This window comes from Esox lucius, chromosome 9 (assembly GCF_011004845.1).
Source record: "Esox lucius isolate fEsoLuc1 chromosome 9, fEsoLuc1.pri, whole genome shotgun sequence".
Lineage (NCBI taxonomy): Eukaryota > Metazoa > Chordata > Actinopteri > Esociformes > Esocidae > Esox > Esox lucius.
This window is the reverse complement of record NC_047577.1, coordinates 13,414,846-13,433,077: the sequence shown is the minus strand read 5'-3', so window position 1 is coordinate 13,433,077 and position 18,232 is coordinate 13,414,846. Positions and strand designations below refer to the sequence as shown.

Here is an 18,232-nt window from a genome sequence, read left to right as displayed (position 1 = left end):
CTGCCACACATCCTACATCTTCATGTGTATATAACGAACGCTGCCACACATCCTACATCTTCATGTGTATATAACGAACGCTGCCACACATCCTACATCTTCATGTGTATATAACGAACGCTGCCACACATCCTACAACTTCATGTGTATCTAACAAACACTGCCACACAGCCTACATTTGTGTTTATGACGTATGTGGCCAAACATCCTATGTCTTCACATGTATATAATGTATGCTGCCATACATCCTACTTCTTCATGTGTATATAATGTACGCTGCCGCACATCCTGCATTTGCGTATATAATGTATGCTGCCACACCTACATCTTTGTGTATATAACGTACGCTGCCACACATCCTACATTTATGTATATAACGGACGCTGCCACACATCCCGTATTTCTCTGTGGAACGACTACCACAGTAGCCACAGTGACGGGCTCTTTTATGCAAAAGAGAGAACCTAAACAAACATATAAAATTACAACACAAACTCACGCCATTGATTGTTCCTTGAGCCGCACACGGTAAACATGACAGTAGATACTGTAACACTTAGAGCACCTTGTTATGACACTACATAATCCTTCATAGCGCCTTATCATATGCTCGTAATGAGGTAATATAACACCTGCAAAGTGTGACCATTGGTTATATTACCATTCACATGATGTGGACTGACCTTGGTTGAAGTCCTGCTGAGACTGAGGCAGTGCATCAATGGACAGCGTAAAGGACACTGTTGTCCATTCCTGTCCATCCCAGGACGGAGGCAGATAGTGGATTATATACCGAATGACCTATATTTACTTACAAAACTAGTGTGATAGTTTAAAAAAGGTTTTAATGTGTTAAAAAGCTACTTTCAAAGTTGGCATGGTGTGGACGTACCACGGCAACAGAATCGGGTGGACGTATGCCAGTTATAAGAAATATTCATACAAGTGAAAGTAGCTCATTTCTCCTGTGGCTTCCTGATTACTCGTCCTCCTTAGGATTACGACAACAAACAATGAGCAGACTAGATTAAGACGGGGGAGGTTGACATGCTTTTTCCCTCCACAAATATGAGTATAGCAAGAGTCGACAACATTAGGTGGGAGTCTGGGGAAGGTTCGCCTGTAAAAAGGGAGATTTTTCACTCGACAATAAGTTGAAGATGAATCATCGCAAGTTGCTATGCGTAAAAGAGGAATGAAAATTGCAAGAGAGAAATATTGACATGGTCACAGATATGTCAAATACGCCACACATATCTAGGTGGTTTCTTGATATCGTTGTTGTGTAAATAAAAACCTTCTCTTTATATATCGTACAAGGAATGGAAGGCATTCGGTCACATTGAAATAAGAGGACTTAAGGCACGGGTATTACATTGAGAAGACCTGCGTGGTGCGTGGACTGAATTTATAAGGACTTCTTTGGCGTATATAAACGGGAATGGAATGGAACCTAGACAACTGATATGGAGAGAAACAGTGTAAAGTAGGCCAATTCACAACGTCAGATTCTTCCTTGATCAGCACCGATTCGGACAAGCTAAAGCACAGTCCTGATGGTGAACAATTCCACTACTCTGTGTTTTCAGAATGTATGACGAAGGAGACCCTTTCAGACTGCAGACGACCCCCGCCCCCCCCCCCCTCCCGCCCCTTCTCTCTCCTCTACTTATTTTTCTCAATCACTCCATTCTCCATGTCGATGGCTCCATAGCCGTTCATCTTGGTTAGTTTGAGGTTGTGGCCCAGTTCGGTGCTCTCCTCCTCCAGCGTCCCGTTCATGGCCGCAAACATCTGGCTGATCTCTACAAACGTCTTGTTCTTCGTCTCGGGGATGATGAAGAAGACGTAGACCGCGACCGCCATGCACACGCCGAAGAACACCAGGTAGCAATACGCCCCTGCAGACATCTGATTGGCGGAGAGATCAAAGTTGTTCATTGGACCAGTCAGATGTGTTTGGGTAGAAAGCAATACAACATGACACGCATTGGAACCATAATGGATAGCACTCGAAAAGCATGGATCTAAAGCTTATTCTACTAGTACACCTGGTTTACTAAAACAGATCTGGGTTGGGAATAATGCTGTAAGGTGTCACAGATGATTATAACATCACTGAGTGTTGGACCTGCTTGGTAAGGAACTGAACTGCCAAACGAATTACTTCAGACAAAAAACGTCTTTGTCTCGAACGCCGAGGATAAAAACAAACACGCTGAGGTGAAACACGTTAGCCCTGTTAAGCCGATCCGAAACGGGACTCTGTTAGACCGGCTTCACAAATCTAAAAACACGTGCACGGGATTAACAATGAATAGGCCGGTGGTTCTGACCTGTAAGAAGGGGAAGACAAAGCCAACGGTGAAGTTAGACATCCAGTTAAGGCACCCTGCCACAATGTAGGCTGCCGGCCGATGGGACTGTTTAAACAGCTCTGCTGTCATCAGGAAGGGCACTCCAGCTAAACAGAAACACACACACACAAAGTGAGACACACACACACACACACAGCAAGATCGCACACCTTGAAACACCTAAGAGACCCAGATATTTGTAGTCTTCACCAGAAGACACACAGTGCATACAGAACATTGACTTACTTAAATGACCTGAATGATGGACGGTTTGGTTATATATTATTATTACATATAGAAATGAAAGCACTGATACACCATACACACTGAGGTACATTATTTTAACACAATATGTAGAATAATAAGATACTGTATGTAGAATTTATAGGTAGTTTAATTGCGTAGTATTAATTAAGCATAACCCCTCATAGTAACTAATTAGATATACAGTATAATGAGGTATAATCCTTAAGCCCTAATGATTATGACAATTTAAAATACTAGTGATTATTTTTTGAATAAAATTGTCAGTTAGGCCATGCAATTAGTCTACATCAGCATTATAGGCTCATACTGTCTTTGGTTATGTTAGATGGAAACAATATTAATGACAAACACACACACACGCTTGTACACATTTACGCATACACACACACACACACACACACACAGTTCCTTACAAACAATGAACCATGAAAGATCTAATTGCGGCAAACAGAAAATCCTCATCTGAGCCTGACATATGGATTTTGCCTCTCTGACCGATGACACTGTGTAAACTGGTGCTGGTCCCATTCATCATGCTTACAGCCACTCCTCAAACCTATAGTAAACTGTTGCGTTATATTCGGCTCCCTCATTCTGTCGACAAGCACCAGAACAAATGGGTGCGAGGATAGATGTTCCTGTTATCGTGGTAATTATGGTTTCCTCATTTAGTAGATTAATGGAATAAAATATAGTAACAGCTCATGGTGGGTGAACAGGGGGACGAGTTTGAGATTTGTTTTGAACAATTCCAAATTTCACCACCAGAGGGCAATGTTTCCTTCAATGAAAACCAGATACAGACTATTGTCTGCCAGATGAAGAGGAAGTGTGACTACTTCTGAGTGTGGTGTTATCCTATTAGCCTTGTATTGAAGGAGGACTTACACACTACAGACACAGACAGACACAGAGACACAGACAGATAGGTGGAGGTGAGGAGATGGAAGGAGAGATGGAGAGATATTCAGACAGACAGCGCTAGATGGAGAGGGAAAGAGAGAGAGACAGAGGGCGAGAGGGGAGAGAGGTGTAGAGACAGAGAGAGAGAAAGATAGAGAGAGAGAGAAAAAGAGAGAGAAAGATGGAGAGAGGGGGAGAAAGCAACCTCCAGTTGTGCTACTGGTTATGCAAACAACCAATATTAATCTGTTTATTACTTTTTTCTCCTAATTTCGAAAACTATTTATACATTGTTACAGCGTTGTACATAGATGATACTAGAACATTTGATATGCCCAATTCCTTTGAAAGATGACAGCAATGCTTATTTAGAAGTGCATTTTGCTTTTATTATTTATTTCCACTGGCTTCGGCAATACAAACAAATGTTTCCCATGCCTATAAAGCCTTCAAAATGTAAATTGAATTAAGAGAGAGAGTAGAAGAAAGAGTTGGAGAGGGAGGGGGAGGGAGGAATAGAGGGAAAGACAGGGAGAGAGAGAGAGGGAGAGAGAGAAAGAGAGAGGGGGAAAGTGAAGGAAAGAAAGAGTATCAATCAAACAAAGACTCCAGTTTCTGCTAACCTGGTCCTATACAGAATCCAGCGATGATTCCCACCACACAAGCAACGCTGATGTAGTGGACCTAAAAGGATGAGTGGAAGTATCCCATCATCTACAACACACTGACAACACTGGTCACTGATAACAGCCATTAAAGACACGGTCCAACGTTCAGACTAGTAGTAATGAATATAATATATCTGAACAGGTCTTTCCGAAAACTGATCTGAAGTCAGATTTTCCCTATACACAGGAATACGAAATTTTAGATTTGGGGTTTGGCGAAGTGATCCCGGACAACTGTCTATGGGTGAAGCTTCTACATTGAGATGAATTTACCTGGAATAGAAGGGACAACGTGATCCCAGCACAGCAAATTCCCATAAACGTAAATCCACCAATCATCAGAGGTTTTCTTCCCAGCCGTTCAATGGTGAAGCACTGGGGAAAAGGACACACTTAAACAGTAGCCACGTGACAGAAACCCTAGGCAGGTTTGTTAGGAGTCGGAAGACGGAGCTGTGTCCTCCCAAGCACGTCTTGCCAAGCGGTTCTGCTTCTAACCACACGGCGTGCTCAACCAGGAAGTACTAGCTGGCGCCCGTGCACTTTGAGGAGAACCAATTCACCGACCAACAACCACGGTGGAACTTGCAGGAACTTGATGCGTCGCAAGGAGTCGCTAATGTGTGACGAGGCAAGGCAGCCTTTTCCGAAACCCAATCCCACCAACCTGAGACAATTTCCATCGCCCCGGGGGAACTATTAGACGTCACAGGTATTTGACCACCACGATTTGAAATCCTGGCCTCAATGTACTGTACTGTTGTACTGCTGTACCGCTCCACCATACAGGAGCGCCAGAAAGAACACCAAGTGATACATAACTTTAGAACAGAGCTCTTTTTCTTGTCAGTCTATCATACAACATGTCAACACTTGGGCAAAATGGTAAACTGTTCCCCAGACGACGTATTTCTCTGAATAGTGCTGTGTTTCCTAACCTACTGTACATAACCTCGTCAAACGGTAGTCACGGGATATGCCCCAAATTCCATTGTAGTCCACAGTTCTTGGCAAAGGTCCACGGGGTTCTTAGCATAACTGCTGCACCGTAGAGGGAATCAATGGGCTGTTTTGGGCGCAGACATGGTCTAAACCTCGCCACATATAAAGTACACATCGTATGGCTCTGGCTCGACCATACACAGTGTCTCAGTGGCTACTTGCTGAACGGATTCCGAGGTATAACCAAGTGGCTAAACCTACAGGCTTGTCCCAAGGGAGCGTTGCAGCGATGCACAGCAGCTATGGCGCTCGGGCTGACAGGCCCTGGTGGCTAACTCACCCCTATGCATCCGGCGATAACCTCGATGGCTCCCGTGCCAACGGTGGTGTACTGAATCTCAGGGAGGGGGATGCCGGCGTTCTCAAAGATGGCGTTGGTATAAAACCAGATCTGGAAATAGAGAGAGAGCGCTGGTCATGTAACTGAAACTACAAGTTTGGGTTAGTCGAGGCAAATCAAGGGTCAAATTGAAATGAGGGCATAACAAACCTAATAAAAACAAACCTTTTTACAACTCGAACACACTAGGAGTGGGCATTTGTTGCTGTACAGGAACACTCGCTATGATTTATTAAATTAAGATGCAGCTTTTGCGACTTGAATGCGAGTACCGAACAGTCTGCATTAATCTGGCTAAGCATGCGTGTTCTGTTCTTCTATTGGTCATTACTCATATTTATGTATGATTCATCATCATTGTCTTCATTATCATCTCAATCCATCATATCGGGTCTATTTAATCAAAGCAGTGCACAGACATGTCAACATTAGCCTTCAGTATTCCCAGTGAAGCTATTGAATGGCATCATCTCATTCATCACAATTCACTCCACACACACACGCCCACATATCCACGCACTCTGGCTAATGTGGAAAAAGATCTGGAAAAGTATCTTAAAAGCACAGATCTTGCGGTTTCAGAAACACTCCATTTACAGTACATTCATAGATTTTTCCACCACCGCCCCTCCGCCCCCACGCCCCCTTATTGAAACATGCAACATCCAGACGCAGTGGAATTACTATTGGACTCTGTGAATTTACTACCGCCGAGCAGGAAATCCAGTCGAAAGTAGACCTCATCACATTTCAGAGGTGGACGTTGGGGTTCTCTGACGGCACATTAGAGCCGTTGTGTTCCGTGTCTGGAACAGCTGCGACAGTAAAAGACGGCGCGGCGGCGCTGTGAAACGGGGACCGGCGCGGGGATATGGCGACGAGGCGATCGGACCGCCACGTGGGACAGACCCTAGGAAATAACCATGCGTGGTTGGCGTGCTTCAGTCTGTGTGTGTGTGTGTGTGTGTGTGTGCGCGCGTGCTCATCTAGGGTGTACTGTACTTTAATGAGGTGTGATCATGCTTTGTCATTCAGTCAGCACCAGTGGTTCTAAGTGAGGCTGTAATATATGATCGTGATGGGGGATGTTAGAATTTCTACAGCTGAGAACATGCGGCGATGGGGGCATATGGCAAAAACACACACGCCACACACACACACACACACAGACACACGCACACACGCACAGACACACACACACAGACCCACCGCGTCGATGCCGGACAGCTGCATGCCAATATTGACCACCACCACAGTGATGACCTGCCATCGCACACTCCTGTCCCTCAGGAGGCCAATGACCGACACGGTCTCGACCGAGGACATGGACCGCTGCTCCTCCTGCATCTCCTCGATCTCCGCCTGGATGTTCACCTTGGACCGGTACCACTTCAACGCTGCGGACAGAATTTTTGTTCAGCAGACCGGTAAATATGGGGCAGTTTTTTTTCCTCTTGAATTTGAGATTGAGATTGTTTACAGTCTACGTGCCGGGAAATGAATTTGAAAAGAAAGGGGGAAAGAAGAAGAGATGTTGTACTCCATCCTCACCAGTGATGGTGGCGTGAACGTTCTTCTTCTCTATGAGCAGGTACCGCGGGCTCTCCGGGAACCAAGGCAACAGCATCAACTGGATCGTGGTGGGAATCACCACCAGAGACAGGAACAGGGGCCAGTGCTCTTCCTGTTGAGGGTTCAAAGCATGGTGGGGTAAGCATTGTGGTCAGCACCGTTCTGGTACCCAGAGCTCCAGCCAGAAGAAGCAGAATTCACATTGTAAAAAATGTCTGTCATGAGGCTTCAACATTGCTCCCACCAGTCCTCACAAAATGTGCCTGGTGTGTCTGTTTGGGGGGGGGGGGGGTCGCGGTTATTTTGCCCTTCCAAGTAAATAACAATTCTGCATCCGTTCACACTCAACAGTGTTCCTGCTAAAGCTGAAAGGCGATGATGAATGCCCCTTCCATCCCCTTGACTTTGGCCTAGTCCGAGTTGGTGGCAGCAAGAAAGGCAGGATGGAAATGGTCACATCAGTATGTAGCCTCAGCTAGAGGACATCTAATTTCACAGCCCAATTTCACAATTACACGATGCCTTCAGGGGTGCGGCACAATTTTTCCTACGGTAGTAGCGAGGTCCACTACAGTCAGTTGACTTGCTGTAAAGCGGTAGAGAGCATCTGCAGTCAGACTCTCCACAACCCCTCTTTCTAGGTTCTGTACACTGGGCTTTTGTTGCTTGTGGGCTATCTTGGTTTAGGGATAATAAAAAAAGACAACCGCTGGTTCTGCCTAGTGGATCCCGTCCTCTTCTCTCATTGCGGAGAAATGTTGATTTAACCAATGCAAACGCTTCACCGGAAAATCCAACAAATTAGAGTAACAAAGAAAACTGGTATTAAATGCATGACTTTAAAGTACCTTTCCCAGTAGTTCATGTAGCCCAAGGATCTGAGCAACAAAAACTCCTAGACAGATGAAGATACTAGGCACGAGACCCAGGAAGCCCCGCAGGTTCTTCGGTGCTATCTCCCCCAGGTACATAGGCACCACACTTAAAGAGATACCTGCATTAAAGAGGCCAACAGAGGTCAGAGATTAAAGGTTAAAGTTAAGACAGCTTCTTAGGTGCTAAATCCCCTAGGTTCATAGTCATCGCATTCAGACAGATGCCTGGAGAAGGGCAAGATAGAGAGTACAGTGCTACCCATTTCAGAATTGGCATTCGCACTGTCACGCAGCTAGCTTCATTCAGCTAGACAAAACACAACACAAACAAACACATGAATGCCTATTTACGTAACCGCCTATGTGTGCTTATGTCAGGACGCTATTATGTACATCACATGTGCCTTATAACGACCCCCTTAAATAGTGTTTCCTTACATAGCACGAAGTACAAACACCTGTTATTACAAACCAAGTGCTAGGCTAGAAACAAGAGAAACATTTCTGCATCCTTTTAACAGTGGAGATAAGATCATATGGTGACTTTGTTAATCAGGTAAACAGATATCGTGTTTTGTGTCAGCGGAGCGCTGCACAACTTTTTAACCAACCTTTTGGAGACATGAGCATGTCTCTTTGTTACTGAAAGTACCTGAGTGTAGTCCTGTGATGAAGCGTCCAGTAATAATCATCTCTGGAGAGGCAAACATCCTGCTGAATCCCATTAAGGCCCCAGCTATGAACACCAGATATGTGATTCTCACCAGGGTCCCTTTCCTGTGGACACAATGAGTCTGAGAAACCTTCCACAAACCTACGAGTACTAGACTCTAAAAGACCGCAGGGTATTTTGATTGACCCTACTGCTGTGTTGGGTTGGATTCTCTAATTGCTGGGATTGTTATACGTATGTATGAAGTTGTATTCCGGTTAATAGGAATGTTGTTTTGTCAAATCATGTTTAAGTTGGACACAGACAATTTTGAATTATTTTGGGCAAGCAGGCATGCGACCCAGTCTTCTGTAACTTCAGTGGAAAGAATAGGCCCACCCCAAGTATAACGCCAGTCGGAAGAGCATTTTATAGGTAGCTTGTGTCAGAAAACACCGTTGAAGACTGACTCAATCACCTGTATCAGCTTCTGCTGCAAAATAATAACTAATTCAATCCTAAAAGGTGCCATTTGTAAGATATCCATCATCCAAAACAGCATTTTCTTTAAATTCACTCTTGGTAGATTTCACCTTGCCCAGATGATTTTCTCTTGTATATTTTGGTCCAGGTGCTGTTCACCTAAAAGACCTCCAGTTCCTGCTCTAGCCAAAACTCAAAATGAAAATAAAGACACAAGGGAAGGACAGAAAGTGTTACCAGTCCCCAAAACATTTTGATGAATTTCTGGAGAAAACACAAAATTAATATAGGAATACAAAGGCAGATTTGGACCTGAAAAGCAACAAAGAGCTGCCTATATTTCGCTTAAAAGTAAGTTACTACATAAAGAATTAGCAAGCTATAAATTAGCAAGCTAGCTTACCTACTAAGCTACCTATCCCACTGTCTGGTATCACAAGCCGAGGACGCGTTTGTTTGCTTGGTTATAGACATACCACAGACCGGGAAGACTTCTGAATTCCAAACCAACACTTTATATAATGTCAGCTGTTATCTAAGTCTAAACCAAATAAGCTACATCTATTTCTCTGTCCAGGGCCTCTAGCCTAGGATACATACAATTAAAGGTTTGTTTGCACGGTTATAGTCATACCATGGGCAGGAAAGACTATGAAACTTACTGGTAAAAAGAATCCACACAAATTAATGGTAAGTAAATTACTTAGATTTTTTTGATGTAGTGTTTTTATAGTTTTTCAGTGATAGATATTAACATAAATGGGTATAATTTTAACAAACATGATAAATCATGAATATTATAAAAACGGCACTACAAGTATTTATATGTAACAGTACATGGTCCACTTATGTGCGCTGTATTCTCATTATAACAATGTGTAGGATTTGAGCTAGGTTTGTAAGGGCCATGTTTGACACATTGTTCCACCAGACCTTGCTCAGTTTCTCTGGTTTGGTTCAAACGAAGCCTTACCTTCCAAATCTGGTGACTAGCATGCCCACCATGAGGCTGCCAATCATGCCTCCTATGGCAAACACAGACACAGTGACAGAGTAAAACAATGTGAGTGCCTCGTCGTTCTGGCTTGTCCCGTTCCTCGCCACAATTGTCTGGTTGTAGAACTGCTTAATGTACTGGAAGAGACGAGAAAGAGTTCATCGTAACGTCAATATTTCGTATGCATGTATTCAAGGTACTTATTTCAATCTTTTTTAGCATTCAGTCATTTAATTTCACCTACCATTCCTATAATCCAATGCATCTTGTAAAAATATACTTTTGTATTTAGTGTTTGTAAAATGTGCTAAACGCTAAGAACTTTCTGTTCTGAAAAGAGGTTGACATGTGATGTACATTTGATGTGGAAAATGTGTTTATTATTGATGAACATCTGCACCGGACCAAAACATTTTATATGTAACTGGAAGTTGACTATTTCAATAGAAATAACACAAAAACAGTCGCAATGATTCCTTGTCGTACATTTCAGAGAGGGCATTGTTCTACATACAACACTCATTTTATAACAACACAATATGCGGTCTCCTGCTGTCTACCCCCCTGAACTAGGGACCACACGTGATTCTTGTTCATTGTGTCATTTTTCTCACCAATGGTACAGTTCAAGGACCAGCCATTCCAGACTCATTGAAATGAATTGTCCTAATCACTTGGCTACAAGATAAAGTCAATTTCGATTAGCGAGGGAATAGCCTAGTCTGCTGTTCATTGGCGGACTTGTGGTACCACTCTTCCTCATTGGAAGTAACAATGATGTTTGAGGTCGGCCCGCAATATTGTTCCAGAAATACATATTGTAAAGAAATCTGCACACATAATTTATTATAAGTGTGTATCCCAGATCAGGTTGACTGGCTTTCCCTTTGAACGGAAAAGGTTGGCATCCTTTATCAGGCCTTTAAAGAATCAGATCACGCCTTTCCTGGTTGAGTTAATGTTGTTCATATGTTATATTTTCTGTATGACAATGAACGATTGCTCTACCTGTCTGGTAAATACAGATCACAACCAAGTTTGCTCTCTTTCACCGTCCTCTTCCTTTCCTTCTCTCTCTTATTCTTTCTGGCGTCGGCGTTGTGGGTTTGATTCCCACAAGGGCCCAGACGGGTTTTTTTTGGATCAGAATGTCTGGTAAAGGAGTTAAAGGTCCACAGCTGAAGAAAGGTTTTTAAACCCACACCTGGGTTCAAACACTATTTAAACATGCAAACTGCTCGACTGAATGTGTCTGCCACAAGGGAACCAATAGAATAGCAAAACAAACGCCAACCCCTCCAACTTAATACTACAGACAGGCTACAGTGAACACTCAAAAGTATTTGAACGTTAGCAAATCGTATTTGAAGCCAAATCTGTTAAGAGACTCTGTAGTCTCATGATCAGCCATTTGGCAGGAAAGAGGCTCATTGATGACCATTGCCATATTAGTGCCAGAATGGCCACTTCTATGTTAGTGAAGTATTGAGCAGTTTTTCCGCTTGTTTTCCGGATATCAGCGATTACTCTGTACCGACTACTCTGTTGACACGGGGGAGCACAAGCCATAGAGGCGTGAACATTGCTCCTAATATCCATGTATGTCCATAGAGGAGTTCAAACCCAGAGGAAGGACACAGTGCTTTTCTGTCACAGGGTTGTCATCACTAAACAATCCAAAAGTGGCTCTAAGAAATAGGTGACAGGGAGTGGTAAGCATCATCGTCTACAGTCACCTATAAAAGGGTTGTCTCCCTTGAAGTATATGTGCCCAAAAGGCTGGATTAAAAACAGACCATGTGGTGGTTTTCCAATGTGTGGAATGTAATGTACCTCTTTAATGATATAAGAGGAATTTAAAATAATTTAGTGCTTATGGAGAATCTAAACTGCAGGTGTTCAATAGGATTTAAGACATGGTCATTGTAAAATCTTGGTATTTGTGTTCAATCTTACATTTATTTTTTGGATATTGATGTGTGCTTGGGGTCATTGATTTGGAAGTATGATCCACTTGTGGATCAGTTTCAGTGTCTTGGCAGAGGTAGCCAGGTTTTTTGCCAAAATATTTTGGTACTGAATAAAGTACATCATGCAGTTGACTTTAACAAGGGCCCCAGGCCAGGGGAAGCCAAAAAGCCCCATGACATGAAAGATCAACGCTGTATTTTACATCAAATACGGGATCATTTTCTTCCAATAATATTTCAGATGACCGTATCTTATCAGGCATGAACACATTACATATAAACTGGATCAACTTCTGAAACCAGTGTCAATAATCACTGTGGAAAAGGGATTACAGTGTCAGCACAAGTATGTCCATTACCACTTCACAAATACACGAGGTAAATGCCCTGTTCAAGTAGGGCCCCCAATAATCAACCAATCACTTCGTGGAGTTGATACGGTCTCATGTGAGCCTGACCTGAGTGACATCGTTCACACTGAACCAGTCACACCATCCCGGTCACAGCAAATGAACCACAACAAGACTCATGACTAAGCAATGGCCTGACGCTTTCCGCGGACCCAGGGCTAATGTCCCAGGTCCCGGGGGTAACGTTACCATATCATGTGGGAAATGACATGGTTAACTGGGCTAATCAGCGTCTAGGTGCAACTCCACCGTAATACTCCCGTGACTCACATGATGAAAGGGATGAAGAAATTAATCGAGGACATATCCCTCACAGCAAGCTTCGGGTTCCATTTCAATTCTAGCAAATTCAGAAAGCAAACCTAATTGAAAACTGGAGGTGGAAGTTGTATTTCCTGAATTGACCGGAATTGAAATGGAACTGAGCCCGATCCGTTTTGCAGTCTGGCGATGAGCCGATACAATATGCATAGATCATTATTTCCTACAGTTTGTACCGTATGTTTCACTTACTACTCTGGGACTGTAAAGCTAATGTAGTTCCACATGTACTCAGATCACCATGACAGAGGCCACGGATCTCCCAAACATACAGAGACCACTGCACCATCCTTTCCAAAAAAGTCAAAAAGGAAGGTTTTGAGTGAGGAACAAAGGAGTTAAAATTAAGGGGCCACTGCAAATTAAACGCTTCTGTTCCTCACTCAAAACATTCCTTTTCAACTATTTTGGAAAGGAAAGAAAAAAGGTGCAGTGGTCTAACTTTTTTCCGGACCTGTATGCCTCTGTCCCTGTTCACACCACAGTAGAGTACAGAGGCCCAGAATAACGAATTGCCCGAATGTTCTGAGGCTGGTGAATACCTGTGCGGGAGAGTTAACGACAGCCAGGTTGTAGCCATAGAGCATGGAACTGCCGAATGAAGACAGGAACGCCACCGCCAGCAGTGATGGAGTGAGAGACTAGGGGGAGAAAACCAGGAGCACACATTATGACATGCTGTAGGAAGCAGAAACACAGCAGAAACAGGTAGAACTCTGAAGTTATCGAATATCAGGAGAACCCAGGGAGAACCCTGGGGTTTAGTTGTAGTTTATCCCTGGGCCTTATTTACACGTAACAGATAGTTTTAGGTTAACTGAGAGCAGTGGGTCATATTTATAGATTTTCAGTTAAAACCCTGGGCCCTGGGTTATCTGGAAAAAAAAACTCAGGATCTTATATATGAGAAAAATGATCTAGAACAGTTTTGTTCTCAGGGACTGTTGGAAGAAAGTGAAGGCACAGTTGTATGTAAATAGTTTTATAATATATATTTTATGAAAAAGTAACCATAAATACTAGATCATTACTAGGAGGCAGGTTGCTGGTTATTTAAATAAAACACAATATAAGTATAGGAAATAATGCTGAATAATGACTGTCAACATAATAATGTCAACATAAAATCTACCTGGCAACAGAAGCAGTTTTCCACTCTGCAGAATAAGATTTCACACAAGATTTAGATGCCAATATTTTGTTGCCATTATTGTCACTGTACAATACAACATGAAATGTGTCAGAATTTGACCTTGTTTATTTACTGGATAAGTTAGCATGGACTTACAAGATTAGTAAATGATGAGATCAGTAAATTATTTCACATGTATAGCAACTTCAGAGGACAGAATTGAGCTAAAGACCTGACTTCAGCCAGATGTTCATTAGGCAGAAAACACTCTGTAAAGGTTAACACTAAGGAATCGTTGTAACCCAGTCAGTGAGAAAGCTACTCAGCGTCCAACCTACTGCCTGATAAATTACAACCAGCTCACAAACCAAGCTAAAGAAAAAATATATATAATCACAAATAAAATCGGACCTCAGCTAGTAAAATGTAAACACCCAGAAAGGACTGCTGAATCAGATCATTTCAAATTGTAAACTTGCCAGAAAATGTATTTACCAGGCAAACCTATATTGTAGCCAACTGTGGTTGATTAACACAGCTTCCTTAGATTTGTGTCAAATACAATCCAGCCGTAGACTCTCTTGTTCTCTAACAGCAGCCTATAGATGTAGGCGGTATTTTTCAGTAATATTACAGGTCTAATAAGTTTCCATTGCTGTATTATTTTCTTCCAGGTGGTGCTTTAGCATTAAGGAATGAGTCAGTTTAGACGCTGAATTCCAATGCAGCCAGTTTAACAGGCACAGAGTCTGTAGAGTGGTTAGGACTTAACTTCGCTCCAGTAGACCAGATTAGCCAAACCTCACCAGACGTACAGTAGAAATAGCAACCGAAGCTGCCATACTGCGTTCAGGAAAATCTACTGTAATTCAACTGGTTGAATGCTTTAGGTATGGTAGACAGTCACATGACTGCAGCAGAAATTATTAAACAGGAGCTGGGAAAAAATTGATGGCAAGAGCTCACGTTTTTAAACCTACTAACATTTAAATTGAGTTCATGAATACAGAAATGTCAAGTGAGTTCAAGCTGAGAGCCCAATGGCACTGTAGAGTTCGTAGAATCAGCATATCCTTATGGGAATGTATTGACAACGGGCGGATATTGTGGACTTCCATCCTAAACAAAACCCTTTCTTGTCTAACCTGCCTAAAGGTTATTCTAAACTCCTCTGGGGCTACCAGTCACACAATAAAGTTCATAGGCTTCCTCAACATCGCGTTCATCGTAAAACAAACTGTCAGACAAGGCCTCTGGTTTCACTGTGGTTAGAACAAACAATAAAAGCATAGTGGAGCATGGCCGGCTTTGAACCTAATTCAATCTAGTAGAACAGCCAGAGGCAGAGCCGGACAATCCCACATTACATTGGCAGACAAGTGACAATCAAGCAGTCGTCGGACAAGTCCGGATTCAACAGCTGGGCTATAATTATTTTGCGTTTGACAACACAGTACATATCAATTGTCATGATATGTTCCAATGCTTACCCGCAGTACTAGTCCTGAGTAAACAGTCCACAATGTTGCCACTTACAAAAACAGCAACAGTTTATTAGGTTTAAGGTGGCGCATAAGGTGCATTCCTTTAGAGGATTGAAAGCAGCGCCTGAGAGATGAATGTGGAGTTGCAAACCATGAAACAGGCTGCCCTGTATACTAAAACATGACAGACTCTCATTAGATCATACTATGCCATATAGATGGAAGAGTGAAAAAAGTTCCATAAGTATATTCGCTTAAATAAGCTGTATTCGCAGCCGAAAATGGCCATAAGGACATTTGTATAAAACATCTTAAAATTCGGTTAGTTTATCTCAAAGTCAATATTAAAACTATTATTACTGTATATAGTTGCAGAGAAGTCAGAATTATACAGAAAAGAGATGATGGGTAAGAAGCAGTCTTTTTTCATATATCATAGATATAAAAGAAAAATCATAAAACATAATGAACACTTACCCCCACACATTTCCCATCTTCTTTTATTAACCCTTCCTTAGCCATCTATAAATAAAATCCCGGTTTGCGGTACGTTTTTGGGAAAAAAAAGGAATGTTTATTTATCCACAATTCTTTTTATACCACAAGCATGACCATCCATATTATTTTGAGTGGAAAGAGGTGTGTTTTGATGACCAATATACTGGAGAAGTTGTGAAAGTTTCTGCCAACCAATCGGCTGGGCACAAACCCTAGGTCCCCTCCCAGTAGCAAACCAGTCTCATCCGTTCAATTTAACGCACTGACGGCGATCACATGATGGTAGTCAGCGTGATTCAGCGAGGCAAGGGCGACTACCGTGGTGAATTCAATCAGCTTTGCCTGCTCTGCTCTGTTAATGCGCTATAAGAGCCTTTGGAAGAAGAATAAAAAACATGGCTAGTTAGTTTCCGGTTTGTATTTGTCAAAATTGTCATTAACCATTATTGTGCCACATTTGTCCATTTAGACTGGCCATCATTTTTTATTTGTCATTCAGTAGACAATCTACAATCGTTAAAAATATTTTTCATGTTAATTAAATAAATGCAGTCCATGAGGTGAAGACAAGGTGAAGACCCTCTGCTCTTTTAGCAGCAAAAAAATCCCTCTCTATATTTAGGACTGTTTCTGTCCAAATTAAAGTGGGCATAATTCATTTGTTATTAATGTAAAATAACATTTGTAACTATTTGGAAAGTCCTGATTTGCCATCTGTAGATGCTGTAACAGACTATCTACAGACTATCAGTAACACTTTAACTATCTACAAACCCTAATCCTAAGCCAAATCCAAACACAAAATGTAAACCTTATCCGAACCCAAACTCTATCATTAACCCTTACCATTATTCTAAATGCAACCCTAAGATATTTTAACCCTGTTAATTTCTACAGAACTATACATATTTGACTGTACCAAGGTTGCTGGGAGTTGCAGCAATGAAGCAAGGCTAAAAGAAAAACATTTGCTAAATAACTTCTTTTTAATTGTCATCCTCTTAATCCATCAAGAGTGCCTTAATATATTGCATCACATACAAAGTGCTGGGCTCTTGTAGTGGTTGCTGTCTTCAAACTTCTTAAAGGTGACACTCTTTGATGACATGAAGCATGCTTGGGTGCTTCTGATTGATCTCTTGCTCTTCTCTTATTGCCAAGTTGCCCTTTTGTTAGACATAAAAAAATATATCAGTTTTTCCGTGGCTGTTCTCTGATGTTACTGGAGGAATCCTGTGTGTGATTCTTTCTGTAGAAATAAGAGTGTTGCTGGAATACCACCAGCAAACTCAGCTAGGCTCCTCAGGAAGCAGTGGCAAAACTGCTTCCTGTCTAATAACGACTAAGCAATCAGCAAATTTACGGCATCAATTGTGAAAGTTAGTATGTCATTGAAGATAAAAAGACAGTGTTTCAGTTGTTTTTGGAAAATGGGCAGGTTGGGCAGGTTCTACCTTCAGAGTTCCAGGATGAAGAAAGGCATTTAATGGGCTAAGCGGGAGCAGCCCTACTGTAAGGGGAGAAGCGAAGAGCAAACTGGGAGAAATGTGAAGAATGAACAACAGGAAAGCTGGAGTTTGATGGCACATGCCGGCTCACGCTAATATTATTTGGCACTCTTTTTGGCAGTTGGCAGGCCTTCTACCGGAAGAAGAGGATCCAATTTTTGTTTGGCATTTTCTGGCATAGCCAAGTTTTGTGGGTCATAAAACTCCAAATCAAATTTTCAACATTATCCACGGTATGTGCATCTTAAAGGTGAACTCCGGCCACATCATCCCTCAAAAATGTCTGAGGTTCTGTAAAAACACACAAAAAAGGGATCTCGTCTTGTCTAAATCTTGTCACAAAGCCTCACGTTGTCTCAGACGGCTCCCCCCACAATCCCAATCTCTGGGGAGGGGGAGGAACCAATCACTTTGTTTTAATATCCCACCATCGGTCATTTCTGATTGTGTCCTCCCAAAAAGATGGGAATGCATTGTGACCGGCCGTTACAGGCCCTTTGGTGCCTCTTTCCCACTCAGGAGGGTTAAAAGATTCTGCATGGGGCCCCTGATCCTGAAAACGTTCTACAGATGTACCGTTATCACAGCTTGGTGGGGGAGAGAAGGGGGTGACAGAGGTAGTGAGAGAGAAGGGGGAAATAAAGAGAGGTCACATCAGAATGGAATCTTTTCCTTATTCTTCGATAAGGCGCTCCACTCTTTGGCTGGGGTTTGTGGTGAGACACCCAGTCTCTCACCACACAATGTTGTTGTTTTGTCATGAAAAATAATCGATGGTTATGTTCATTACAGG

At 42.4% G+C, this 18,232-nt stretch overlaps 1 protein-coding gene across 1 annotated transcript; it reads right to left on the bottom strand.

The window, feature by feature from the left end:
* Positions 1-1,659: 1,659 nt before the first annotated feature.
* Positions 1,660-16,004, bottom strand: slc2a15b (solute carrier family 2 member 15b). The gene is made up of 12 exons (XM_010872929.4): positions 15,911-16,004; positions 13,360-13,458; positions 10,093-10,253; positions 8,637-8,761; positions 7,958-8,103; positions 7,089-7,221; positions 6,747-6,934; positions 5,478-5,588; positions 4,469-4,570; positions 4,151-4,211; positions 2,337-2,464; positions 1,660-1,911 (listed from the first exon to the last, which is right to left on the bottom strand). Exons 1-12 carry the CDS (start codon positions 15,953-15,955, stop codon positions 1,666-1,668), a joined length of 1,545 nt encoding a protein of 514 aa, XP_010871231.2. The 5' UTR covers positions 15,956-16,004; the 3' UTR covers positions 1,660-1,665.
* Between the last annotated feature and the right edge of the window lie 2,228 nt (positions 16,005-18,232).

What these genes read in the sequence shown, in the direction of transcription:
- slc2a15b (XM_010872929.4), bottom strand. Translation starts at nt 15,955, where the DNA reads ATGGCTAAGGAAGGGTTAATAAAAGAAGATGGGAAATGTGTGGGG. An exon ending in CATCACAGGACTACACTCAG is followed by an intron (nt 8,104 to 8,636) that starts GTACTTTCAGTA and finishes TCTTTAATGCAG; the next exon opens with GTATCTCTTTAAGTGTGGTG. An exon ending in TTGTCTTCCCCTTCTTACAG is followed by an intron (nt 1,912 to 2,336) that starts GTCAGAACCACC and finishes TCCGCCAATCAG; the next exon opens with ATGTCTGCAGGGGCGTATTG.